The sequence below is a fragment of the Sorghum bicolor genome, chromosome 6, assembly GCF_000003195.3.
Source record: "Sorghum bicolor cultivar BTx623 chromosome 6, Sorghum_bicolor_NCBIv3, whole genome shotgun sequence".
Taxonomy (NCBI): Eukaryota; Viridiplantae; Streptophyta; class Magnoliopsida; order Poales; family Poaceae; genus Sorghum; species Sorghum bicolor.
The window spans coordinates 48,084,117-48,111,475 of NC_012875.2; the positions used below are offsets into that span (position 1 = coordinate 48,084,117).

The 27,359-nt window shown below is 42.0% G+C and overlaps 4 protein-coding genes across 19 annotated transcripts; all 4 read right to left on the reverse strand.

Annotated features, from left to right (window-relative positions):
* On the reverse strand, positions 28–5,022 carry LOC110436174 (protection of telomeres protein 1b-like). 3 transcript variants are annotated; one of them, XM_021462535.1, is made up of 12 exons: positions 4,870–5,022; positions 4,665–4,743; positions 4,265–4,557; positions 3,651–3,784; positions 3,327–3,507; positions 2,552–2,619; positions 2,380–2,465; positions 1,817–2,092; positions 1,657–1,727; positions 1,173–1,237; positions 803–961; positions 28–658 (listed from the first exon to the last, which is right to left on the reverse strand). In XM_021462535.1, the coding sequence occupies exons 3-12, from the start codon at positions 4,458–4,460 to the stop codon at positions 443–445; spliced, it is 1,452 nt and encodes a 483-aa protein (XP_021318210.1). In that variant the 5' UTR covers positions 4,461–4,557; positions 4,665–4,743; positions 4,870–5,022; the 3' UTR covers positions 28–442. The 3 variants fall into 3 exon arrangements, with proteins under 3 accessions (XP_021318210.1, XP_021318209.1, XP_021318211.1); XM_021462534.1 differs by having other exon boundaries at positions 3,651–3,793; XM_021462536.1 differs by lacking the exons at positions 4,665–4,743; positions 4,870–5,022 and adding an exon at positions 4,045–4,136 and having other exon boundaries at positions 4,265–4,401.
* Positions 6,806–13,596, reverse strand: LOC8058628 (kinesin-like protein KIN-14F). The gene is made up of 17 exons (XM_021462440.1): positions 13,334–13,596; positions 12,582–12,745; positions 12,344–12,487; positions 11,633–11,959; positions 11,433–11,501; positions 11,020–11,211; positions 10,632–10,713; positions 10,462–10,551; positions 10,193–10,372; positions 9,988–10,094; positions 9,576–9,754; positions 9,187–9,351; positions 8,663–8,916; positions 8,419–8,582; positions 8,155–8,334; positions 7,438–8,012; positions 6,806–7,276 (listed from the first exon to the last, which is right to left on the reverse strand). Exons 1-17 carry the CDS (start codon positions 13,404–13,406, stop codon positions 7,123–7,125), a joined length of 3,099 nt encoding a protein of 1,032 aa, XP_021318115.1. The 5' UTR covers positions 13,407–13,596; the 3' UTR covers positions 6,806–7,122.
* Positions 16,459–23,060, reverse strand: LOC8058669 (spidroin-2). Of its 14 annotated transcripts, XM_021462477.1 has the most exons (8): positions 22,823–23,060; positions 22,644–22,722; positions 21,622–22,537; positions 19,236–19,357; positions 18,723–18,803; positions 17,296–17,370; positions 17,103–17,159; positions 16,459–16,787 (listed from the first exon to the last, which is right to left on the reverse strand). In XM_021462477.1, the coding sequence occupies exons 1-3, from the start codon at positions 22,826–22,828 to the stop codon at positions 21,975–21,977; spliced, it is 648 nt and encodes a 215-aa protein (XP_021318152.1). In that variant the 5' UTR covers positions 22,829–23,060; the 3' UTR covers positions 16,459–16,787; positions 17,103–17,159; positions 17,296–17,370; positions 18,723–18,803; positions 19,236–19,357; positions 21,622–21,974. The 14 variants fall into 14 exon arrangements, with proteins under 14 accessions (XP_021318152.1, XP_021318153.1, XP_021318142.1 ...); XM_021462478.1 differs by lacking the exon at positions 17,103–17,159; XM_021462467.1 differs by having other exon boundaries at positions 16,459–17,159.
* Positions 25,033–26,523, reverse strand: LOC8058670. The gene is made up of 3 exons (XM_002447951.2): positions 26,211–26,523; positions 26,031–26,112; positions 25,033–25,901 (listed from the first exon to the last, which is right to left on the reverse strand). The coding sequence occupies exons 1-3, from the start codon at positions 26,214–26,216 to the stop codon at positions 25,420–25,422; spliced, it is 570 nt and encodes a 189-aa protein (XP_002447996.1). The 5' UTR covers positions 26,217–26,523; the 3' UTR covers positions 25,033–25,419.

Genomic DNA, 27,359 nt, shown 5'->3' on the forward strand with positions numbered 1-27,359 from the left:
CTGCAGCATTGCAAACGCGCAGAAAAATTCACAAGAAACACATCCATTTTGCAGAAATGTAAGGCGCCGAACAAGGGGTTCTTGCCACGTTCCAAGCCAAAAGATGGTGATGTGTGCACTAACATTTCATAAGATAGAGTGCAGGCGCACAATTGGCACATACAGACTACTACGGAATGCCACCAGTGTTCTGGACAGTATTCACTGATTGTACATAACCAGATGGCCAGCGACAGCACTGCAACTACATTACATAAAGGGAATAGCACTGACAATAGTAGCGTTTACCACTAAGTGTGTCGCCCTGCGCCCGTGCTTCCTTGCAAAACGCCCCCTCCAAGCAAAATGCCAATGAGAGCACTGGCAGCACATAGAGATACTACACAACATTTGTTTGATTCGTTTGCATAGTTGTTCCTGCAAATTCAAGCAGCATCCCCACTCAATCCTTGATCTCTGTGGCAAAGATTTGGTACGCTCTGCTGCCCCAGATATCGCTTTTGTCCCTATAGTATGATTTCAAGCAACACCATATCCAAGGTGGATTCCTAGTCAAGGGGACACCTTCCTCGTGGTCTTCTGGTTCTGGGTAGCCCAGTAGCTTGTTCATCTTTTTTATTACCGCTTCTGCTGTCAGAAAACCACCGAAGAATTTGACCTGCCAAGGATTCAGACGTTTAAGCATCCATAACCCTTTTACCACCAACACTGATTTTTTTCACTAGTGATGAATGTGGACACCTGGGACGGTCTGTAGACTATGACAAGGAAATCAAGCATAAGGGTTATTTACTAATATTACCATCTCATCCTTATGGACTAACGCATGGATTCTCGCTGTAGGATCCTCAAGAGTCAACCGCATAGTATATGTACCAGTTGAAAGCAACGAACGGACTACACTGGGTTGACATGGAAATGCTCCCACAACACGGACCAAGGTTTTCGCTTTGTGTGTCACCTAGCACAAAGAAAAAGGAGATATTGAAGCTGTATTAATTAGGGAAGCAAAATATATAGTTTTCTCTTGAAAAGGAAGAGATAAATCACTGAGATACAACTTAAAGTAAACATGCTCGCATGTTCTCAGGGGTGTTGGATAATATTAGACAAAATCAAAAACAGAAATAAAACTAATAAATAACTGGAGAAAAATGGGAAAGAAGTAATACCTCATCATGAGTTAAAGACTCCATTAACGTTGAGTAACCTTCTTTCTCATATTCTACATCTACACCTGACAGAATTGATAACAAGTTGGCATGAGGCAAAGCCTTTGTGGGCAACAGATGGCAGCAAAATGCAATACAACTTTATGCAGCGCTTCATCATCAATATAATACATGTAAACAAGCACTTTGACAAGATCATGTGCTCCATTTAGATCTCCATATATACATACCACATGAGAAAAAATATTGAGGTTTGTTTTTATGCACAACAACATTCATATGCAAATAAAACAGAGGGATGCTATATTATACACTTATTCAGGTAACAATGAAGATAAGGCCTGATGAACAAACTTAAATATTGCTATTTTAATCAATTATAGATGCTAAATCAGAAGCTAAATTCATGATCAGAACGATGAAAGAGAATATGTTCATCAGTGATTCAGAGTAGCTGTGCAAACTATCGGACTATACTCTATACCAGTAACATTAGAGGGGAAGCCTGTCATCGGCTGGCAGTGAACTTTGTTGGCGTTGCGGCTGTCATACATCCTGGAGGTGTTCATGCAATTGGTAAAATACTAAAATTTACTCATATAATGTCCAAAGAACATTAAAATTTCATCAGAAAAGAAGATTACTTCAGACGATCAACAACGCTACCATCTTCATGAGATAAAAGGCGAACTCTACTAGTGGGCAGCAAAATGCCTTTCCATATGCCAAACTCTTCTTTGCAAGTAATGTTGCAGAACTTGGCCCAATAAATACCCTTTTGCATGTGTAGTACTTCCTTGATAAACCTGTTTGAATAAATCCTCAGAACAGTTCCTACACATGGCATTGTGCACAAAACCTCCCTGTGTAGAGGTGGTCCTTCAAGTAGAGGGGGCAATTGAACTGCTTCAGCATCCGAACTATATGTTCACCAATCAATAGCAGAGAGGAGACCAAATAAAACAGATAAGTTTAGTGAAAATAGTGACGTGGCTGACATCAGCAAATGTTTTTTCTAAGATAAGACTTATTTTCTTTCTATTGACCATGCTTAAGTTCAGTGCACCATATAAGAACAACCAAATAAAGATTAAAAGCTGCAACAGTATTTCAAAAACACTTGAGCACCATCCTATATTGCATAGATGGTTTTCTTAGTTACTGCTGAAAAAATTATTAGAAACAATAAATAAACAGATAATCTTACATTGCCTGAAACTCAGCTGCAGGGGTGTCAGTTCCATCCCAAACATAAAAAATCCATTTGCCACTATCTTCACAGACATGAACAACCTACAAGAAGGCAGAGAGAAATTTTTGGAGCACTCCCTGTACCAAAATAAGTCTTGAGTTTCAATATGATTGAATAAAGAACTAACCTTGCATACTAGATCAAAAGTAGAATCAGACTTTAAACTCCTTAACTGCAATTCAAGATCTTTCAGACCTGCGGTGCAAAATAGTTAGATAGAAACAGATGTTACAAAAGTTGTTGGAGGCATTGTTAGGGACATACTAGTTAAGTATTTCATGAATCTCTGCACAGAGACAAAGATAGACACAGAATACATGCTATAATAAAAGGTATATATCCTAAAGAAAAAGAATAGAGTATATCGCTTGTACTTGTAGGGAGAGCAGGTAGTTAAAAAAGTAATATGAGTTCATTGCAATAAGCTGACAATCTAACAAAATAGGAACAATTGTAGACAGAAAATTCAAACTTTTGTTGTGTTTGATTGAAAGGCAGGCAGAGACCCTCCTTAACTAAGGACTAAAATGAGATAATGAAAGTTCTGTTGCACTCATAAATTTATAAAATACTTGACTCCTTTGGGTAAGAAGAGTTTATAAATAGAATGGCTGCAGTATACTATTTGATCCTACATAAATTCAGGCGAATCATGCTAATTGGTGGGACCAAGAAATCAGAAACTGAATTAGCCTTTCACCCCCCCCCCCCCCCCCCCCCGCCCAAAAAAAGTATGATAGCTAGGCTGGCTTCTCATTTGGATAAGAACATGTTCACCACCATGATATTTCATTGACACATAAAAATGGAGTGGAATGAGCACAAATAAGGCACCACAGAAAATATCATGCATATGGGTGGACCAAATAAATCATCAAAAGTATTTATCGATAAGGAGTCACCTAGAAGATTATATGCAAGCCATGTTCTCTGCTGGGTTAAAAGTTCTTTGTCATCTATCCTGCCACGATATTTCATAGAAGACTGATATGGGCTGCACTCAGCAAATACTTTGCTTTCAAATAGCGCGAATGAAGAAAACTTTTTGTTAAATGTAACAAAGAACTCCCCATGCATTGTTATCTGCAGATCAAAGTAGGCATGAACGAGGTGTTGTCAAATGTGTTATGCTTAAATAACCACACATAAAAAGGTATGTGGAAGTTTATAGCTCTGAGAAATATCCAGTGACGAATGGCACAATTTAATAGAGTTTTATGCTGTACCGTGACGTTATGGAGACTGATCACATCTCCACTTGACTTAACACAGGGCAATAGGGCAGTGTCCTCAGCAAAAAATGTTGCAGAGATTCCAGCCGGGCGTGATTGATCCACAATCCTCAACGTAAGAGTGAAATCTGCAAAAACTATAGCCATAACCAAGGGTTCTAGCATTGATTTGAGTATCAAAAGTGAGACTTAGAAATGAAAATGCAAAAAGTTGCAAAAGAGGCGATCTAAGGACAAGCACACGAGCTAAAGCATGTGTCCCCTCACAACAAGCAACCAACAATTTGAGCAGAGAACTAATCATAATCAACACTATTCAACAAATCATTTCAAATATACACTTCTCTAATTTCACAGGGAAAGATCACAACGCAACCCCACAAATTACCGTGGCTCCACAGCATTTGCCATCAAGAACAAACCCTAGGTGAACACTTTGTGAATCAGACTGAAGAATAACTGAAGAAGGAAGCATACAGCCTGCAACAGCTTAAGCACAAACCGTCAACTCTCAGCCTGCTAAAATCCGAATAGACCCTAAGATGACGCCGACGCCAGGTGCGCCGAAGGAGAGAAGGGAGGGGTTGAGACTTGAGAGTGAGGCTCACCCGTGCCACGGCTGCGGACGGCGGTGCCGATCTCGGAGACGACGGCTAAGATGCAGACCCGGACGCCGGGAACCTTGAGGGCGTCGGCGATAGACAGGTATGTGTACTGAGGGTCCCTGGCCGCCGCCGCCGCGGCGGAAGTAACCGCGTCGCCCTCGCGCAGCCTCTTCCGCTCTCCCGCTGTTGCCTCCTCCATAGCCTGGGTGTGATTGACTGTAGCGTGCTGCAAGCAAATCCTGGACCTGAAGGTGCTGTTTGGTTCACCACAAGGGACAGGAACTTCCCGGCGCTACCTGTCGCAAAAGCAATGGATACCGCCATTTGTTTGAAAGTTCAGCAAAATCAACGGATACTGCATTAGGGTTTAGGTATAAGAATGCATCCAAAAGAACACACGCACCTTTACATGATCCTCCCTGATCCAATTGGTACAGGTCGTCCTCTCCCCATGCCCCCTCTAGCACAGCTTCCCTTTTTCACTGAAAATCCCATCACAATCAAGAACAGAACCCACGGTTAGGGTTTAAGAAAAAATGTTGATGCCAAAGGGAGAGGAGTGGGGGGAGGGGAGGGGAAGGGGATGGGATAGAATGCGCCGTTCTCACCGTTGAAGACGGGGCCGGAGCCGGAGAGGAAAGGTGGAGATGCGGCGCGGGAGAGTCGAGCGGAGCGCGCCGCTGCGAGGACAGGGTCCGTTGGCTGCGGCCTGCGGCGTCGCGACTTGGGAACGGAGCGGGTAGTGCTGGAGTTTTTTTTTTTTTTGCCATTATAACCGTTTCGCGCCTCTTCAAAATTCCATAGTGCCTTAATATTAATAGATGCAAATTTCTATCCATTTTTTGTCTTGTACCCAGTCTTACTCTTTTTTTTTGTCTCCTCCACGTTTCCGATTTGTTCTTTTTTTTTGTTATGATCGGCTTTCAAGTTTATGATTTATTTTCGCTTTTTGTTACCGTTGTGCTTGGTTTTTTCGTTTTTGTGGGTTGTTTCTGTTTTTCACTTTGAAGGTTGTTTCTATTTCTCTTTCCACTTGGGCCTTGTTTAGTTCCCAAAAAAATTTGTAAAATTTTTCAGATTCCCCGTCACATCGAATCTTTAGACGCATGCATGGAATATTAAATATAGACGAAAATAAAAACTAATTGCATAGTTTGGTCGGAATTGACGAGACGAATCTTTTGAGCCTAGTTAATCTATGATTGGACAATATTTGTCAAATACAAACGAAAGTGCTACAGTACCTGTTTTGCAAAAAAAATTGGAACTAAACAAGGCCTGGGTTTTGTGACCGGTTATTTGTCTTACATTTTTTGCGTCTTCTCCATGTTTTGATTTGTTTTAGTTTTTATTCTTATCCTTGGTCTGCATATTTCTGATAGTTATTTCCATTTCTTTTGTAACTTTTACGTTTTTTTTCACTTGGCTTTTGGAAATGATTTTCTATACATTCCTTCGTTTCTGATTTTTTTTATCTTAAAAATAGTAACAACAAATAATAAATACAATATTATGAGAACCATTGATCTCTCATTGAAAAATAAAGATTTACGTCACTAAATTATTGATGTAGTTATAATTGTAGAAACATCCTTATTAAAAACATATCCTAATCAACCTGTGAACTTAAGCACTTTGTTGCTAAACTCAAACTAAATAAATGTATCTATGTAAACCCTGACAAGGACTATTATTGAAAATTGAGAGGGGTCTCCTTCAGGGGCGGGCCTAGAACTAGGGCCACTAGGGCCATGGCCCTAGTTGTGGCCCAAAAATTTTGGGAGCAATTCTTGAGGCCTAGTTTAGTTTTTAAAATTGTTTAAGATTTTTCGTCATATCGAATCTTTGGACACATACATGAAGTATTAAATATAGACAAAAACAAAAACTAATTGCACAGATTACCTGTAATTTGCGAGACGAATCTTTTGAGCCTAGTTAGTTCGTATTTGGACAATAATTGTCAAATACAAACGAAAATGCTATAGTAGCAAAAACCAAAAAATTACGCGAACTATTAATATGTGATATATCGTGTAGTTACTCCTATGTCTATATCTGTATATTTAGGGTGCATATGACCGGACGAAATGTATATAGACGAAGTATGTGATTATATTAGACCATTTAGGATGATATGTATATTAAGTATGCATACATACATAGAGTATGAGGTTATACTTATTATATATACTATACTAGTGGCATTTTAGTAATATTTTTTTTAAAAAAATATGAATTTCTTTGAAAAAATTTCGCGTGGTAAGATCTAGAATATGAGTATATAAATATATTCAAATCGATAAACAAATATGAACACATACGCAGTGTTGTTCAATAGACTATACTTTAGGCTATAGCTTTTGGATTTTGGCCGCTATGATTTGGCCCTAGTCTTCACTAAATCCTGGGTCCGCCACTGGTCTCCTTCATAATAATCAGCAGATAAACCAACTTTAACTTTAACTAACTCCTTACTAACTTGAACTTTAATCTGTATTAGCATATTTTTATGGGCCCTCAAAAATAAGTCACGACTTCTTCCATGGCAACGCAAGCTACTATATTAATAATAATATAAAGAACAAAATTGATAGGAAGCAGTGCCTTCAGTTTTTCAATCGCCGCTGGAACGAGATGCTGCAGTACAACATTAACCCCCTACATTTTTACATCGCGCATAAGAGAGTAAACTTTGTGTTTTCACGGGAGCTTCGTGGAAACAACTCGACCGACTTGTGTGATGCCATCCTGATGAAGTGTTCTACACGGCCGTAGAGCCTACATACGGATCGGACCACAGTCCACTGGATAACAAACAACCAATGAAAGAATTGCCTGGCTGACGAAACTAGCTAGATTCACGCAAGAAGGTTCTTCCCGCGCGGCAGGGAGACGCTGCGCCGGATGTCCGGCAACGGCACATTGGTCCTCTCGGCGTATGGCGGCTTGCTCCAGTTTCGGCGTTGCCTTCCTTCGGTCAGAGGCTCCATCTCCCGGACAGAGGCCCTGACACTGCAAGGAAAAAACAAGTATGTGAGTTTCATCACCTGTCAGTCTATAATAGCCTACTATAAATCAGCATTTGGGGACATGTCAAGTGTATCACAGTAACCACACAAAGTAGTGAAATGAAGTAACTACGAGGGAACACAGAAATAGCTGGTGAACCATACCTGATATCTATGTTCTGGGACTGTCTTGTCACCTGTGTGGGTAACTTCTTCGCCTTTCGGTTGAAGTGGAAAGTGGGTTCATCGCCTGAAAACTCGTTTTCGATTTCGGATGAGTCCCTCGTGCTCCTGACCTCTGACCTCACTTTGGTACCCGAGTGTCTGTTTGCCGATTTCTCTTCATTGTGAGCCTTTGGTGTGCTTTCAGACCTGTTCTTCACCATGCTTTGCCGGATGGGCGGAATTTTGGTTCGGTTCTCTTCAGAGTCCCGGAATTTCCGTAGACTCTGAACTGTCAGGACAGATGAAGGTGTGTTCTTCGAGTTGCTGGACAATACTTTTGGAGGCACTTCGACCTTCGATATAGGTGTGCAGTCGATGCTTCCAGTGTTCTCCACGATTTTGGCAAAGCTGCCTCTCTCAGCAGAGAGGGAACTTCTAACTGGAGGAGATGGAGTCTTATACTTTCGCGCACTCAGGTACAATTCCCTGGTGATGACAGGTGACTTATCATCTAGCTCTCTCACTGACAATGGTGAACGGAACCTTCTTTGCTTGCCAGATGATGAACTTCTTATCTGTCAATGAGCCAAGTTATATCTTTAGGATGATGCATACATGTATCTTTTAAGATGTGAGCAATTGTGCTGCAACTCCAAAAAAACTGTAAGAGTATCGTAGTGAAAAATAAACATAAGAATTTTCAGAGAAACAAAATACCTCACTTGTACAGGTGTCTACACTGGATTCTTGACTAGCTTCAGGTTTCAAGGACATGCTGGCGGTTAAAGGTGATCTTGTTCTTGCATTTCTCATCTCAGAAGTTACACGGTTAGCAAGATCTTTAAACTGTGCCGCTTCATGTTCCTTTTCATCTAATGCCAATTTAAGCTTGGCAATCTGACAAAAATAATTCTTATACTATTGAGTTACGAAATCGAGGTTCTAATGGTATTTGGTAATTATTATAAAACAACATCATACCTCTTCCTTTAGGTCTTTGACCTGGCCTGCTTCCTTATTTGCACGGGCGGCACCAAGTTCTATTGTAGCTACACGCTCAGCAAATTTGAGAGTGCTCATTGTTTCACTAAAAGAGTCTGTTTCAGGGTTCACATGCACAAACATCAATGTTTTTGCCTGACCACCTGTATTGCAGGGAAACAAGTGGTTAGAAAAGTATTTTTCACAACAGCATCTCCAACAATACAAGGGCTTTTAACAATACCTAAGGCATCCTGCAGCACTTGTGTTAACTTGCTATTTCTATATGGAACATGAGAACTCTTTTGGGCAAGTGCAGATATCACATCACCAAGAGCTGATAGCGATTTGTTTATGTGCTTGGCTTCAGTTAGTCTTTCTCCAGTCGCTTCAGATTTGTCTACCCTCTCACTTCCCGCGAGATCCACTAGATGCAGGCACCCTCTTAGAATTGAGCCGGAAATTACCTCCTTTCCTTGTACATGAACCGTCAACACACTAAAAAAAAGTAATACAGTTACCAACAATACAGTGACACTAGGTATACCATCCAGATAAACCAAAAGAATGCATAAACTGGAGAATGAGATAATGCAGTTCTTTGCGTTCTTTGGATGACCTTTTATTTCTAGAATGATGCCGGATGCTACATTCCATTATCTAAAAAAAGATAAATCAAGAGAGAGTATCTCTAAGATAAGTTTAAGAAGACTACAGATTATATGACCTTATTCTGTGCCGAAGTATGGTGCATGAGTTCAAGAATACCTGTGTGAGCGGCTACTTCGTTCATTAAGAGCAGTTGATCCAACTGCTCTGTTTCTCTGGCCAACTTTCATCAGATCCAAAACATCTTGTGCGCACTTGACTGGCACAATATTTGCATTTGGGATGTTTAGTCCATTTACATGAGAATTATTGCGTATCTCTAATGTGTTTCATGGTTAAGGAAATAAAGAAGAAAATGCATGAAAACAAACTTTTGTGCAAAGCAAAAAAAATGTCAGGCAAATTAATGTATTTCATATTATGTTAAATAGAGGGAGTCTTTCAGCATGAAATACATATCAGTTACTATTTTCACTATGACAACTTTGTTCATATTATTATATTTATTATTCAGAAATAATAATATAACTTAACATAAAAAAGGATATCTTTTGTTTGCACCATCCGTCATTAGTAAATCCCTCACTTGTTCATTGTATATTTCAATCATCTGAACTTTAACATCATATGTAATGGAATCGGCTCTTGTTTGAGAAATTCCAAACAAATCATTCAACGACCGGTAGTTTACACCCCAGGTTTCCTCTGCTGTTACATCTGGACCGCTCTGAATAAGACATACAAAATAACTTATTATGAAAGTTAATAAACTTGATGGTATGCAATGAAAACATATATTTTCTATGAAGAAGATGTTGTAGTTCTCTACCCAAAGATAACTACTAGTCTACTATCTTGTTACACTATTGTGCCCCTGATTTGAACTTTCCACACAAAGGTCATCATTTGAAGCAAAAATACTAATGAAGTTCTAAGAATTTTTTTCCTATGAAGAATTACCATTGTGTAAGTTTTCCCAGATCCCGTTTGACCGTATGCAAATATGCATACATTATATCCATCCATAACAGATCTAATCAATGGTTGGGTATCAGCAAAAACTTCAGCTGTTACAAAAAAAAAAATCAAAAGTCAGAAACATGAGGCAGATTGAGAGTAGGCACAAAAAATACACAATGAAAATTATGAGAGAGTGATTATCTACATTGTGAAACACTAGGTCCAAATATTTTGTTGAATGTGAATATTTTCCGTCCATCCTTCCCTTGCTTTTGAGGATTCACAATCAGGATTTCTCCATTTTCCCCAATATGATCAACAGTAGACCTTTGATCAGATTGTGTCTTTGGGAAAGGTTTCACTCTGCAGTAAACTCTAATGCTACCTGACAATATGTACTTTCTGGGATAGTCAGTAACCAAATATCTTTGCTACTAGTAAAATGAAATTAAAAAAATTGAATCTGCATGTTACCTTTAAGATCTTGTACTTGGTTATAAAGCTTACGGTTTTCCTCAAGCAACTTGCGGTAAGCACTATGGTTCTGAGCCTCAAAGTAGCTTTCTACATTTTCAAAATGTTTGTTTCAGAGATGACAGAACTAAAGGTTAAATGTTAAGTTCAATTCCAAATCCAGTACCGACCTAGCCTCCTCAAGTCTTCCGCCCAGTCAGCACGAGTCGATTCAACTTGAAGCTTCATTTCATTGAAAGACATCTTTAACTTCTGAATTTTCAAGTGTCAATAAACTAAATTAGTAAAGTGCAACAATGCACACATGGCTTTACAATTACTGTAGTTTCATATCTTGAGTAGTTGTGTTGTTAAAAAAGGGTTCAGTTTCAAAGAACAAACAGAGGTCATTTAATTAGAGAACTAGAAAAGGGGTTCCTAGTATATGAAGCATGCAGCTGACAGTAGATCAGATTTTTGTTAATGCTACAAGGAAACAATTAATAATTCTGATTCTGCATTCGACATATTGCCAAGTAACAAGCTCACTGGCGCATATAATTTTGGCATGATCTTTACCTCCAGCTCTTCTTGTTGGCTTTCAAGTAATCCCTCACCATCCAAGTGTTCATGGCTGCCACGAGGTACCCTCAATGAAGAGAACATGCACTCACTATTCTCCTTCAGGCATTTTGAAATAGTTTGGATCAAATCCATTTTAGAAAGAGTTCCATTGTCATCCTTCATCATCTTCCTTAGAAGTGACCTGACCTGTTAGAAATGGATGCCTTAAAGTAAGTAATAATCTATTGTCATGGATGTTTTAGTTTTCATAGTTACCAGTGACAAGACTATTTTTAAATTTTGTAAACGCTTTTTCTCGAGAAAGAAATATATGTGTCAATATTATGTGCATAGGAGCTACATCATCATAACAAAGAAATGCAAGCAATAGAAATTAAATATTCCATCTTTTATCAACAATACAGTACCTGATTTCTGTGAGAAGCGAGCAAAATGGTAAATTCTTTACAAGCTTGTTCGAGTACTGTTTCAATGACCTGAAAATTCACCACCATATGAAAGTTCAATCCAAATGTCATTGTGGTCAAGGTTTGGCGTCAACAACGGCATCATCCTGACATCTACTAAGAGGGACACAACAATATAAAACTAAGCAGAACTCACCTACCATATCATCTAGAGGTAAATCTTCAGCTTCACCCCATTCCAGAAGGAATGCTCGTACAACTTGAAGAACAAAGCGCTGAAAAAGAGAATGCTGAGCTTCTTCAACTCTTGATTCCTCAAGAGAGACCTCAGAGAGAAGATGCACAAATTCCAGCATTTGTTGGTCTGAGCCTCCACCTCTGTTTAAATGTGAAGCAGGCCTTTTACTTGAGGATGCAATTTTCACGATGCCACCATACCGCCATATACCAATGCCACCTGAGATCTTCCACTCGTGGTATCCCTTGAGGCAGAGTATGCAGTCGACAACTTTCATTGACGAACCTCCCTGTAAGCATTGTATAGATGGTGGATTCAGATAGGACTAGTTTAACATAGTGAGGATAACCCTGAGTTTGATCTAAACAGAAAGGTGAAATCATAAGATAGAATTCCGCATCTACTATGAACTAGCAAACGGCATCATGGGGATTTTCTTGATTGAATGATTCAACCTATATATGGATTCACTGTATAATACTCGGGTAAGAAAAATAGAATAACTACAGTTTTCATGAGAAACAGCCACCTATTTTCTTCCAAATGGACAAAACAATTCAGCTGACCCCTAATAAGCCCTACAGTGTAGCAAATCAAACTGCCCATAATAATAAAAGACTTTCATGACACGTATATATAGCAATGATGGGATCAATGCAACCCAACTATTTACCTTCTCTATATCAGAGGTTTCAAACATCAACAGGTTCATCGCACTAACTGCAACAAGGAAGTTCCTCATGTTCTCAAAGTACTGTATTGCAGACTGTGCTGGGCCATCGAACGTCTGAACCGTGATGACAGGATTCTCCACAACCTACGGGCACAAGAAGAAAGAAGGGAGGATAAGTTATTACTGACACGAAATTAGTGACATTTTCTCCACGATTTGTTGCGCATCTGACACGCACCTTGGGGACGGCACCGGGATTGACGCGGTTGAGAACCTTGCAGAGGACGAGGCCGTTGCGCAGTGCCACGCAGAACTCCTCCTCAGATGGCCTCTCCGGAAGGGACTCTGCCGCCGCGGGCTCCATCTGACGCAGCCATCGCGCCGCCTCGCACCTCCGCGCAGCTGCAGTGGCGGCAGCATTGTCAACAACAGATCAGAGAGGTCGCATTTCCGCATTTGTAAATTGTAATAGAGAAACAGTAGCCAGGAGAGTAACGGTAAGGAATTTTGAAATATTACTGTATTATACCAAGTAAATCACAATCCACTCCGGATCACATCGAAGAGATCGAAAATTAATGTTGCGTGGTGTTAAGTGAATGCAGTACACCCCTTGCATGCTTGCATACGCATTGCTTGCCTTTTGTGGGAGGCAGTGTGCTTAATTGCAGAGACGTACGATCAGCAGCCCTACAGTAATTACACTCCCGTGCAGCACTAATCCACTTGCTAGCCGCAGCCGTGGAAATGCCGTGACCAAGTTTCTCCACATCCGCCGCCGGCGCAGCTCAGCTCGCCACCACCGAAGCACGAAAAAGCACGCGGTGGCCAGCGCCGCGAGCGCGGACCGCCCGCCCGGCCGCACGCACGACACGACGAGGCAGAACAATAGAACTAAAGCAAATGCGAATGGAACACGAACACCCACTCCCCCGCATTCCGCCATTCGCACGCGCGATCGGGGACGGGGAGCACTGTGAGTCGACTCACCGGCTTCCTCGGCCTTGCGCAGCGCCATCCCGACGTCGTGCGCTCCGGCGGCAGCCGGGGCCATCGCCCTCATCACGGGAGCGGGTGGGCGAAGTCGAAGTCGAAGTCGATCGCCTTCTCGCGCCGGCGACTCCGTCCGCCGTCCTCTCCCGCTCCTCGCGGATCGCACGCAGCTCGGCTCCGCGCACGCGCTCGCAATCGCAACGGCAGGGAGGACGAGCGGTCCACACTCCACAGAGCCAGGGGCGTTTGAAAAGCTCCGACCCCGAGGCAGAGGGCGGTGCGGGGGGCTCTTAACGGAAACTCCCCAGGGGGGCCGCTCGTAATATTTCAAACTCACAGGGGGGCTATACTAACAGCGAGTTAACTGACCGAGTGACCGTGCTTGCGGCGCTCTGAAAGATAGGCGCGTCAGGCGGTCCGCTGCGGGCCGCCGAACACGACGCAGTGGTGGTGGCCGGTGGGATCGCTACGTGTGTCAACGCCCTATCTCTACCGCTCGGGGCTTTCTGGGCCGAGGTGTCGAGCGCTCACGTGCGTGCGGGCCGGAGTCACAGTCGCGTGGTGGATTCAAAGTTTCAAACGCTGGACTGCATGGAACGCACTGCAACTTTCAGTTCCAATTTTCCTTTTGGCGTGCCGTATGTGGGGGGGTTTGGGGAGGGATTTCGAACGGTCGACTCGGGTAGATCCGGCATGTGGCAGGACCGGTGGCAGAGGCAGCATATGGCTTTCGTTTTTTAATGAGTGCAGGTGCAGTAGATGAGAATGCGTGCACAGTAGTAACTGGCAGCTGATTAGTGGCACTGGCAGTGCAACCTGGAATAGTGATGGGTATATGCATCTTCCGTTTTCAAAGGTCTTGTTTAGGCCTTGTTTACTTCCCAAAATTTTTCAAAATTTCTCGTCACATCGAATCATGCGGGACATGTATGAAGCACTAAATATAGATAAAAAAAATAACTAATTGTAAAGTTTACCTGTAATTTGCAAGACGAATCTTTTGATCCTAGTTAGTCTATAATTGAATAATAATTGTCAAATAAAGCCGAAAGTGCTACGGTAGCGAAACCCAAAATTTTTCGCGAACTAAACCAAGCCTTCTTCCACCCTAAAACCTAAAATTTTTCAAGATTTCTGTCACATCTAATCTTTAGACGCATGCATGGAGTATTAAATATAAATAAAAATAAAAACTAATTGCACAGTTTGGTTGAAATTTACGAGATGAATCTTTTGAGCCTCGTTAGTCCATGATTGGACAATAATTACCACAAACAAACGAAAGTGCTACGGTGTCGCGAAATTTTTCGCTTCGAAAACTAAACACGGCCCAATGCAGCAACGCTCCATGCTGCTAGTGCTAGGTTGGGGGGTTAATGCCTGGTCCAGTCCTCAAGCCTGTCTTTGCTCCAATTTTGAATTTTCAGAACGGATGGTAGCAGTTTTGGATTCAGTGGCAGATCAGCATCTTTGGCGAGCCTTGGCTTTGCTACCCTTTGTACAATGCTCAGGCCACTGAATAAAGCCAGTAATGGATTTAGAGGATTGTGAGCCCAAGTGACGGCATAGGTTGTATTGTAGTATCTCTGTTTAGTTCGACCAAGTTAGAATTCGATAATGTACAGTAGTATCTTTGCCTATCATGGGTGCATATATAGGTTCCACACTTCCACTGTTGAAAAGAACAAATTGTCTCGTATTTTTTTAGATTATGTCGACTCATTCTCTTAATTACGCTCGTTTAAAAAAAACGATAAATTTAATTTACTAGCAGGCAGCACTTGTCAACTTTCAGAATATGTGTGTAAGCACGTGCGCGCATGGAGATACGGATCTGTGCGCCGATATGTAAACTCATGTGTCGGTACTATTATGTTTCAAAAAGGCTATTTATTTTCATGACAAAAAAGGTGAAAAATGTAAAGAAGACCTTAAAAATGTCAATGAAAAGGAAGAAAAATGAAAAAAAAAAAAGGTAGGATGGGCCGTCAAGTCTCCTTTGAGGTGCTTTTAAGTCGAGGATGTCAAAGAATTTAGATTGGTCAAGGAACAGGCTGAAATCAGCATTGGAACATACACCAGACGATAGAGTTAATCCCTGGTGGATCGTTCAGTGGTGCTGTTTCCTATAGAGAAGTGATTTTATCTCAGTGACTAGTGACTAGCGAGCATCTTATTATCCAGTGAGGATAGTATGACCCTGGTGGATCATCCGATTGTGTGCGACTTGATTGGGTAACTCGTTGGCAAACTCTGTATTATTTGGTGGGGACAGTTGTGACTCTGTCTCTGACAGATCATCCAAAACATATCGTATGCTGGTATCCTCATGTTATTACCATATTTCCACACTTACGATTCTACAATGCTCAAAAACTGCCATGTTAGGATGAGACATAATACTTTAGAGTTTTTTAAGATTTATTTACTCAATTTCTGTGATATGCACAGTGTAGCCGATGAATTAGAATTATATAATAACAGAAACTCAAATGTTAATGGATCAAAATGACCTTGTTTTTTTGTTAGGGATCGACTTGGCTTACATATAACCGATGTCTTGTCTTTTCGTTAGGGTTTGATAATCAGGGGATTGACCTGGCTGACTTTACAAGAGGACAAAAACATTAAGAGTCTGTCTACTGCACAACCATGTGTTTCACTAGAAATCAGCACTCGGTTGTTGGCTACAAGTAAAACACATGAATTTCATCATAGACAAATCCGTGTGTTTTAGGTGAAGCTAGCACTCAGTTGTTGGCTTCATATAAAACACACTTGATTTCCATCTAGGATATATATGTGTGTTTTAAGTACTTGTAACACATGATTCTACCACCTTTAGATCAAAAACCAACGGCTGACCACAAAAGATAAGGAAAATCTATAATATTCCTTACACACACATAAAGAGATGTTCTCAGTAAACAAATGCACAATGAATATGATCTTCAGAAATTACAAAACACAAATATAAAAATTGCACACACCAAATAGTGCAAATAGTATGTGTTCTTAATGCAATTATACTTTATATATAAAAATACAAAATCCATCTCATAAATGAGGAGTCTGTTGACAATACAATTAAACAGGACAAAATGGTGTACATAGAAAGAATGGCAAATTGGAACACAACCACACAAGAATAACAAAAAACATTGATGACACATCTACACACTGCTGCCAGCAGGCTGACTGTGCAAACAGGCCACAAACGGTGTTGCACCTGCAAAGAAAAACATAAAAATATAATTTACATATCTCACACTACCAGGTGCCAAAATTGTACTCATATGGGAGCATACAATTTCTATAAGCACAAAAGACCTAAAAAGATCCTTCACATGAGCCTCCACTTGCAACCATATTTGGATCATCACATCCTAGTTCCTCAACCAAGTACTTGCAGACCTCCAAATGACCCTTGCATGTCGCTCGTTGACATTTCCTATGCCAAGAATTCATAGTAGGTCTAGGTGGCACATGAGATTAACGATAAAAATAGATCACAACAATATACTGGAACCAGCATAGATTCAAGCAAGATACTAAAACTACACACAGATTCTTTATAATGCTCCAACTTTAACATAGACATATCATTTGTTTCTAAATGCATGTAAATTAAGAGTGGAGTAGGAAGTTTATATATGTTCAAATAGATGTTGGGCGGAAAGAATGCATTTGCAAATTCTATGTTCATAAATCTATCCGACATCAGTTACAATGACAGAGAGATGAGCAAAATATTGCCTCTGCTTACTTTATATTTTTCTTCCATGTTTCTTCCCCTACTGCATTGCAGAGAACAGGATAAACACTACAATTCATGGTGCCAAACACACTTAGAAAAATAAAAACATAATATAAATTACATAACGATAATGAAAAAATTGCACATTACAATAAGTGCATTTTATAATATTAAAAATGCAATATTAGATATTGTAGCTTACTTGCCAAATCATATCCTTCACAAGTAAATAGGGCGGCATTTCTCCTTCTAATGCAAATCTGATAGTAGCTGGCACCTGAATTTAAAAACAAAACAGATCAAAACATTATATTCTTTTCCAGCAGTTGACTCAAGTGTAAACACAACATATTATAATGTGATAAGATCATGCACAAAACAAAAATAATAGGATAGAGCTATTTTGCACAAATTCCACCGCAAAATAGATCACATGGTAAGGAAATAGTCTAGTCAAGTTTCATCTAACAGCGTATGCATAAATAATGATGAGTGAGAGAGGATAGAGCTCTGGATGTCCTCTGGCTAGCTACTGCTGGGGCACGGACACAGAGAGAGACTGAGAGTGTAATTGTGAGTTTATGGGGGTCTGTGTTGCCACAAATGACAATAAATAGATTTTAAGATGTGTTAGTACAAATCAAGAGTGATTGTACTTTTAAGTTGTGTGTTGCCACAAATCACAAGTTACAAAGATGTGTGTGCAAGCACAAATCACAATAAACATTTTTTTCTATGAAAGAACAAGGATAAGAACAAGTACTTGCAGACCTACAAATGGCCCTGGCATGCTGCTCGATCACCATTTTCTATGCCAAGTGCTTAGTTTTAAAAATGCCAACATAAATAAGGTTGTTATTAAACTAGAATATATTTGAATGCAGGGAGGCTACACTAAACTAATGTTGGAACATATTAGAAACTCATAGAAAAATAATCAGACTAGCATGTAAAAATTATACTGCATGTATATATAAATTACAATGCACACATATAAAAATTACACCCATATATACGATGTAAAGTCAACATAATAGGAGTGCAATTTTCAATGCTTCATTACAAACTATGCAGCTACATGATCATTTCATCTAGCACCTAAATCAAAATTTATAGATTTTAAAATGTGTTAGCACAAATCACAAGAAACAATTTTTTTCTATGAAAGGACAAAGACAAAAAAGAGGTGTGGACGGACAAAAATCACAATAAACAAAGAAAAAGTTGTGCTAACACGAATCACAAGAAACATTTTTTCTATGAAAGGAAAAGGACAAAAAATTGGTGTGGGTGGACACAAAACACAATAAACAAAAAAATGTGTTTACACAAATCACAAATAAAGGTGCCCAGGCAAACTTATCAACTCATAAGTACTCCTTAGGTATTTAAAATAATAAAGTCCCAGGAAATCACTTGTGTTTCCTTGGTACTAAAATTTCCCAACCCCAACTCCATCTCTAAGCACCTCAAATCCATAGCATTCCACTCCACCATGTGTTTCATGGTGGAGTTGCCTTTATTTTACACAAGAAAATACAGACTGTAAAAACCCACTAAAATTATAGAAAAGTAGCAGTGACAACACAGAAGAAAATACAAGAATATATAAGCTGATAAATATATAACCTGTTTTACAAAGTTGCAGGCATGATCAGATGAGTTCAGGATCTCATAGTACAACACTGTGATGATCAGATGGTACTTTGCCTAAAAATGATAATTAAACAGAAAATTTCAAGATGTGAAAACAGATTCTAAGATGCAAAAACACAAATCACAATTAACATATTCCAAGATGTGTTAGCATAAAACACAAGAGACAATATTTTTCTATGAAAAGACAAATAAAAATAAGAGGTGTATATAACACAAAATATAATTAACAAATTTAAAAATGTGTTAGCACAAATCACAAGAGACAATTTTTTTCTATGAAAGGACAAAGAAAAATAAGAGGTGTATGTTAACACAAAACATAATTAACATATTTAAAAATATGTTAGCACAAATCACAAGATACAATTTTTTCTATGAAAGGACAAAGAAAGAAAATTGATTTGTGTTGGCACAAATGATAACTATTAGGCCCAGACTAGATGCCTGGGCAATCAGATATCACCAAAATCTTTCTGTACTGACCTCTTTGCAAAATCTTTCAGTGCAACAGCTTCCTTCGTCTAGTCCCCACCATCATCCTGATGGTGAAAGAAACAAGAAGAGGGACCACCACAATCCCTTAAAGTGAGTTGTGACTGAGATTACTGCATGTAAAATTTCAATGAATTATATTTTTCTAGCATCATATAACAATATAATCTGCAAATAAAACGTAACAAGGTAATGTTGCACTGGTTAACAGCTTATAGGTATTCGATCGAAGCCATATTTTTATTGAGTATGGAAGATTGCCATTGAAACTGTTGCTACCCAGATTCCTACATCACCATTTATAGTGAAACGCCAGATACTACATAACAAATATACTAGGAGGGACACAAGACACATACAAATGAGTGAGATTAGGTGGCAGCTGGTAATGGATTGAACCATGCAACTTGTTATTGCTCAAATCTCTGCTTGTTATGAAATTTTGGATCAAAATGGTGATTATATAGGGGAAAAATACTATAGACAAGTTGTAGCTCCCACAATGTTTCAGCGAGAACATGTTACGTAGTTAGTATCCCATAGAACCATCCAGCCCTACCTCTAACAGAAGAAATACAAAATTGATGAACATGATGCCTTTTCATGTATAGAAATCTGCATAGCCACAGAAGTAAATAAAGGTGTTGTGAAACATCAATTTGAATTGCATCACAGTTTACTAATCCAAAATTGTCATAGCATGAGTGCAGAGACAAACGAATAAAGTTGAAAAAAAAATCATAATGCTAGTAGTTTGATTGCCTTGTAGTACCCTCTAAACTTGAGACTAGCACAGATAACATTATTACGTTAAGTCCTTCCATTCCTACCAACTCTCACAAGCCACAAAAGATTATATAATTGCTTGTGAAAAGTTAAAGATGTACACTAAAATCTTTGAAACATGGTAGTAAACTGTATGTAAAGCATAAGTTAGCTTTGCATGAGGGAACAAAGCTTAAACGACACAACAACGGCAATACTGAAGCACACTTCTGCCTCTACTATCAATTTTGAAGAGCTAAATACTGAGCATTGTCGTGCAAGTGCACCTACGTAATGAAAGGGAGAAATGATTTGCCTCTTGCTATTAGAAAAGTACTAGTATTATTACTACTTGATGGATCTCACATACAGATCATATCATTAAAGGATCAACATGGTTGCAAGGGTTCAGCAAACCATCAGTTTAATTAGTATTTGATTCAAAAGGGAAAGTTTGGTTCAGTCATAGTCTCACAACACAAAAAAAGCGGCATTCCCATGTTCTCATTTGGATCAGATCAAAGAAATGGAAACAGCATGGGTAAATTTTACAGGATCAGAGCTTGATTCACAAAATAATACCAGCAGAATTCAATCAATCCCTAGATGGCAACAACAGAAACAGAGATGTCACAGTTCATAGGAAAGAGAAATTTCATTATAGTCAAATTACAGTGGCACAGGACAAACTAAAATTTCATGCTCTAGATCAATTTGTAATCAGATCGAAGAAATGAAAGCAACATGACTAAAATTTATAGAAACAGAGCTTAATTCACGAAATATTATAAGGAGAATTCAATCGACTCCTCGTCAACAATAACAGATATAAGAAGAAATCTCTATGACTATATAGATCATTCAGTTATTGTTGTTGTGGTAGTACTTTTTCTCTGAACATCAAATCAGAGAGCACTCGTGCAGGAGCATCAATGGACAATAGGTAGATTAATATATTTCTGGAACTAGACATTCAGAGATCAAGCAACTACAATCACAAAGTGGACTTAATGTTCCAAGTACTGACATTCAGAGAAAAACCACTACTACAGCCGTGCTACTAGAGTAGTAGCCTAGTACGTACTCCATAAGAACAACATTGCTGCTAGTCTGCTACTACTGGGGCCATGTAGGTGCAGCGTAGTGGCCAGCAGAACCAGACCATTCGAGTTTACTACTACGAGGAAGAAAATGATAGAAAGACAACAAATCGCATACATATCCGCTTCTCTGCAACTACTACAAGGCGTTCCTTCAACACGGCGCTATCGGCAGCCTCAATGGAGCGGGTGGCCGCGGCCGCGGTGAGGGTGCGGCTGATCTGATGACAAGGCGCCACAGTTCGTCAGACAAACCACCCGCTACAGCTCGCCCTGCGAGCTCTCGCCGTCATGCCGCTACAGCTCACCCCGCACACTCTCACCCTCCTGCAACCATAGCTCCACTCACTGTTCCGCCGCTACAGCACACCCCCACGCGTCCTCGTCGTCCCACTGCAACGCCCCACGCGCATCGCTGGGCCTTAGGAAACAAAGAAATACAGATCTATAATCGGTGGACAAGGGGGATGAGAGTGACGAAGAACTCAAGGGAGAAACTGGCGAACTCATACCTCAAGAGCTTGAGAAATGGCAGATGAGAGGGAGGCTCGCCGCGACGCCGGGACAATCGCCACCCGTCGGGACGAACCCTTTTCCCCTCTCGACGGGACGTTGGGGAAATCTCTCGCCGGGACGATGAGGAAATGAGACAGCTAGAAAACGAACAGGCCATAATCAGAGAAAAAGGAATTCACAGAACCATAATCAGTTTCTCTCAGTGCTTGCCTATGCACACGAGCAACCTACGATTCTCAATCGGCAAATATCATGAGCTCACACGCAACGTACATCTTTCGGTCATCTGCCATTAATAAATAATAACACGGCAAATGAAGCAAAAAAAAAGGCAAATGAAAAAAACGCGCTATAATATCGAGCAGCAGTTGGGCCCTCCGCCGCCACCGAGCTCTCGCCGCCCGCCTGCATTGCCCGGGCGGTCGTGCCGCGCGATCATCGGCGAGTAGTTCGCGGGGTGGCTGCGCGCCACCTCGAGCGCGAAGCTGCTGCCCCCCGCGTAGCCGTACCCGTATCCTCCTTGCCCAACCATCGGCGACGACTGCTGGTGGTAGTATCCCGGGCCCGGGGTCCGGCGGTGGTAGTAGCCGACCGCCTGCTGCCTGCCGTGCTCGCCCGGCCACTGCGCGGCGGCGGCGGCGGCGAACGGGCACTCGATGCGGCTGCCTCCGGGCACGCTCCGGCCGGGAGTGGCGGCGTGCCGCTGGTACGCGGACTGCGTGACGACGGTACTGCTGCCCGGTGCCAGCGCGCTGCTGGTACTGCCCGTGGCCGGCAGAGTCCGCAGCTCCAGGATGTCGGCCTCCCCGACCTCCTTCTTCAGCTTCCTCGTCAGCTTGCCCGCGTCCACGCCGTCGCCGATCAGCAGCAGCATGTCCCTGCTCTCGCCGGCCACCGTCACCGACTCGACCCCTGACGACCATGTCACGCGCGCGTGCTTCCATGTCATTGTTGCGCAACAAATTGGGGCTGGTTTTGGTTTCTTGACGAAGGGCGAGGAGGAGGAGGAGTAGCGTACCGCTCACTGAAGCTGCCACCTTCAGAGCCTTGGCACGGCCTTTGTCCGAATCTGGCTGCATTCGAATGATGATCTCCTTCTGAACAAGTAAATTTTAGCAAATCAAGGTGTTATTAGTTGGTGCTAGACAGGAGCATCGTCTACAGAAGTTGAAAGTTTGAGGAGAAACTAGTTCTTACCCTCATGGCTGTGCAGTGTGCACTCGGTGCAACACCTCAAAGAGAGCCCAATTGTGATATGCTGAGGACACAGGTGGTAGAATGTTTCTGCTGCTCCAGGTATGTAGATGGTACATTCAGAGTACCGGCAGACGTATACTGGAAACAGAAACAGGTTAGATGGGCTCATATATACTACCTCCCATATTTTTGATGGTGATGGTGATGGTGATGTTGAAATGTTGTAAGAGGAAAACACTATTTCTTCTTGAAAAAAAAAATACTTGTGTAGCATATATAGGACCCCATCTTCAAGATCCATGTATGATTTGGAGTTTGCAAAATAAAATAAAACAGTTAGAAATGTGTTCTTTAATATAAATAATAACAAGATTTAATTTGTTAACCAAATACCTTCAAGCGTGTATTCATAATTCTACTTCAAGCGTGTATTCATAATTCCACTTCAATCGTGTATTCATAATTCTAGCTCCAGGAATTTCTAGAGCTAGAGATGGCCAATTTTAAAAACTCTAGCTTTACCAAACAAGCCTAGAGTATCGCAATTCTTTTTTACGCTGACTATTAAGACTAGTAAACTCATACCTGCTCCAGGCGACACTTGGCTGAAAAGAATTCAGCAGAGGCTAAACAAAGTTCAGAGCAATTCAGATGGTGACTAGACGTCGCAGACTTTGTTCCCAGAGTCAAACAATGCAATCTCAAATATAGCCCAGCTTTATGCAAATAAAGTAACTTTTTAGACTACTGAAAGAATAATCGCGAACATTGGTGTTGATGTCATGGTCTAGGATTTGGGTAGTCGTTCAGCAGTTGGCTTTATCTTCGTCAGCCACACGGCCCCACAAACTAAGGACAAAAACTTGTCCTGGGTTTACGTACCGCCGTCACCGTGTGGGGGCGAAATGAAAAAAAAAACGCCATTTGTTAAGATGCAATTCGTTTGAGCACAAATGACCGTAGGATGATAATCCTGTATTCAGCCCAAGATGCACATTTCTGCGTCGTTAACTTTGGCTTTTCTTCCATCGGCCAGGGAAGTAAGCATGGCCGGGGTCGTCCATTCAATCCATCTGCCCACTGACCGCCATGGCATGTTTGTTGTATTATTCCTATCTCGGTTTGTATATACGCGAGACAAGTCCGTTGAATGGGCTTGGCTGCCAAGAAGAATCTTTAGATTAGATCAGCTGGTGCGAGGTGGATGCGGATGCCGTAAATCTGACCAAACCGCCCTACGTGTGACGTCTCCGGGGCTGGCGAAAGCGAGGGCTTGTCATGACCACGTCATCGTTTTATACGCGTAAAGAAAATACCACGTACACTAGTACTGTACTAGTAGAAAGGTGGGGTCAGCATGTTTGATTTTATACTTCGATTCGAGGTCGAGGACACGGTTTTGTGGGAGCTTGAAAGAATTGACTTGTAAACTTTGGTTGGTTCCGCTAACTGAGCAAGCGTGCTTATCTCCTCTCCATGACATAGCAGTGGTGTTGACGTAGTACGTACTATATATATATAGAACAAGTGGCCAGAAAACTATTCTGCGACTCTGCGAGGGGATACGAAAGGCAGCATTTTGTGTAGCGGATGCTATCAGAATCGGTGCACATGAAAATAAAAATCTTGCATACGACGAAGGACAGAGACGATAACGCGACTAAAATGGAGACGATATAAAATATGCTCTTATGTATTCTTCTATTTTTTTTTGGATGAAACATGTATTCTTCTATTTTTTTTTTGGATGAAACATGTATTCTTCTAATTAGGCAGGAGACAGCCGAGGGTTGCTGTATTTTAGTGAAATTTTGGAGGGTTGTTTTCTATTCTAAGGTTGTAGAAACAAATTATGAGTTTTTTTTTTGTAATTTACTCTCTTTACTAGCTAGAGTACATCGTAGATTCCAATACTCTTCTCTATAATTTAATTAAATTGAAAATAATTTGATCTAGAATAACAAAAAATATATTTTTTTATTTTTAGTGATAACTGAAATGAAAAGTCGGCTTATGGGTTGAGTGCGCCCTGTTATTTCTCCCCTTTCCTAAGCTTTGCCTGTGTACAGTTGTATTTTCGTTTTGGCTCCAACACAAGTGGATATGCATGTACGTGTGTCATGGCGTGTTGATGAAAAGAAACTTATTTTTTAAGTGGATATGATGCAGTTATTCCGCTTCGCTGTGACAGAGGTTACACAGTGCACACATTTTTTTTTTTGAGAACGTGCAGATCACATGCATTTTTTTCATCAACAGAACGGGAGAAATAGTGTTACAAACTGACCGGAAGAAAAAGGGTCATGTTCTTCCTTCAATTAGTTCGTCCCAATCAAGCAGTAAAAGCTTGCACTTGGCACCGTACGTACACACTACACAGATTGACGCATCCACGGATGCACTGCTTATGCTGTACACTGGTCACACAGAACAGAACCAGAAGCAGAAAGTAGCGCGCGTAGTGTCTGCATGTGAGTGACCCGCCAAGTCACTGCACCGCACCGACGTGTGACACGAACACACGTCGACACCAGGTGGCCATGCCATGCAGGGTCACCTACCTCCCAGATCACAGGATCGAAACACCAACGGCGCCATCACATGATCGAGCAGCCGTTGGGGTCGCTGGCGTACTCGTGGTGCACCACCGTGTGCGTCTTGGCGCCCGCCGGGTGGTACAAGTAGTCGTGCTGCTCGTACTGCGCCTGCGCCGGGTATCCCCCGCCGCCGCCGCCGTAGTAGAGCGGCGGCGGCGCCGGCGGCGCGTACGCGGATCCGCCACCGGCGTAGTAGTGGTCCATGCCGCCGTAGTAGTGGTCGCGCGCACCCGAGTGGTGGTGATGCCTGTAGGGGCTCGGGCTCGCGTGGTAGCGGTACGCGTGGTCGGCGGCGGCGATGGCGCGGCCGCCGCCGACGAGGTCGTCCGCGAGGGCGGCGGCGTCGACGGTCCGCAGCTCCACCACCTCGGCGTGGCCCACCTTGCGGCGCAGCTTCTTGGTGATGCGGTCGGAGTCGATGCCGACGCCGATCACCAGCAGCAGGTTCTTGTCCTCGCCGGCGATCGTCACGGACTCCACCCCTGCTCGACCCACCACACCCATCCAAAGCATATATGTCACCATCGTCACCAGTAGGACAAATTTTTGGGCGACTAAACTTATTTCCTGAGAAAAGAAGAGGGAATCGACTAAAAAAAATCTGTTTTTACCTGAGATTGCAGCAGCCACCTTGATAGCTTTGCTGTGGCCCTTCTCGGAGCCCGTCGTCTGCACCCGTATGATCATCTCCTTCTGCAAATAAAGGTTTCCAACGATCAAAAAAGAAGCAGAACAACTTCACTAGTGGTTATGAAGGACGAGACCGGAACTAGCTATCTGGGATTTCTTACCCTCATTTCTCCTGAAGTACGTACGTAGGACTCAGGCGAGGAAAGAAACAAACAGAGCAAGAGCCAGACACACTGCTCTTTCTGCAAGCTCGAGCAGGAGGCTTTGCCTTGGCGCTGGCAGGAGTAGTGTGCACACACACACACAGACACTACCGCTGCTTCCTTTTTGTAAACACGGGCGCAATTAGCAGAGACACTACTAGCTTAGTTACAGCCAGTGGAGTTGGTTAAACTAATAACAAGCTAGGTCGTCGCACTGAGAAGGATATCCCGTAGCGTACAGTGCCTGCAGAGAGCAGGACGGTGACACAAAGACTTGACTAGGAAGACCTGGCTCGACTAAGCTTCAAGTTAAGCATGAGAGCAGGTAGAGTCGATGCCACTTGCTTGATTATTATGGCGACGCCCCGACGCGTGATTTGGCTGGGATTTCAACGGGAGAATGGGCTGGAAATTTCCGTTGCGGCCGGTGCAGCGGGCGACTTTGGTGGCCCGGGTTTTAGAATAGTACTACTACTAGTACTACTGCCCGGAGATCGCTGTCGTCCCGGGGGTTACATTACACTACTGATGATGAACAAGTGAGGGCAGTAAATAAGTGTGGGTCGATTGGGTATTTTTGGGGACCAGATGCAGATGCGGGTGAAGAGGTTGCTTCTCGAATTCTCTATTGGAGGAGGTTGCAATAATGCAATGCTCCGTTGGGTCGACGGATCAGCCGAGCAAACTACTTTGTGACAAGTCGACAGCATCCCTTGTTTCTAGATCTCACGACGGGCTGAAACTGATGCCTGAGTGACGATGGATAGGGATGATGATGATGTCCTCTTGGATGGCATTCTTGCCGTTCTCAGGCACTTTTTAGTGGCCGTTTGGCAGGGCTTCTGGATTCTGGAACGTCTCCAGCTTCGGCTTCGGCTCTTGCTGAAGCCCTGGCAAACAGAAGGGCTCCGGCCAAGGAACCAGCCGGAGCCGGCCCAGAACTAGACAGCCGGAGCTCGAGATTGAGGCTTCTGCGGCAGTGCGGCTCCTCTCCTTTTTCTCTGGCCACGTGCACAGCCATGGTTGCCTGGAGGAGTATGATGTCTGAGCAAATGAAAAGACAGTGGCCCATGACTATACAATTTCGAAATTTTGAAAGCAATTTTC

Excerpts from the sequence above, each read along its gene's own strand:
- LOC8058628 (XM_021462440.1), bottom strand. The coding sequence starts at position 13,406 with ATGAGGGCGATGGCCCCGGCTGCCGCCGGAGCGCACGACGTCGGGATG. Across the intron at positions 10,552-10,631 it reads GGAAGACTTGAGGAGGCTAG|AAAGCTACTTTGAGGCTCAG; the intron begins GTCGGTACTGGA and ends TTGAAAATGTAG. Across the intron at positions 8,583-8,662 it reads AGTGCTGCAGGATGCCTTAG|GTGGTCAGGCAAAAACATTG; the intron begins GTATTGTTAAAA and ends CCTGCAATACAG.
- LOC110436174 (XM_021462534.1), bottom strand. The coding sequence starts at position 4,460 with ATGGAGGAGGCAACAGCGGGAGAGCGGAAGAGGCTGCGCGAGGGCGAC. Across the intron at positions 3,508-3,650 it reads TCAGTCTCCATAACGTCACG|ATAACAATGCATGGGGAGTT; the intron begins GTACAGCATAAA and ends TTTGATCTGCAG. Across the intron at positions 1,728-1,816 it reads AGCGTTGTTGATCGTCTGAA|GATGTATGACAGCCGCAACG; the intron begins GTAATCTTCTTT and ends GAACACCTCCAG.
- LOC8058670 (XM_002447951.2), bottom strand. Across the intron at positions 25,902-26,030 it reads GGTGGCTGCTGCAATCTCAG|GGGTGGAGTCCGTGACGATC; the intron begins GTAAAAACAGAT and ends TGGGTCGAGCAG.
- LOC8058669 (XM_021462476.1), bottom strand. Across the intron at positions 22,538-22,643 it reads GGTGGCAGCTTCAGTGAGCG|GGGTCGAGTCGGTGACGGTG; the intron begins GTACGCTACTCC and ends CATGGTCGTCAG.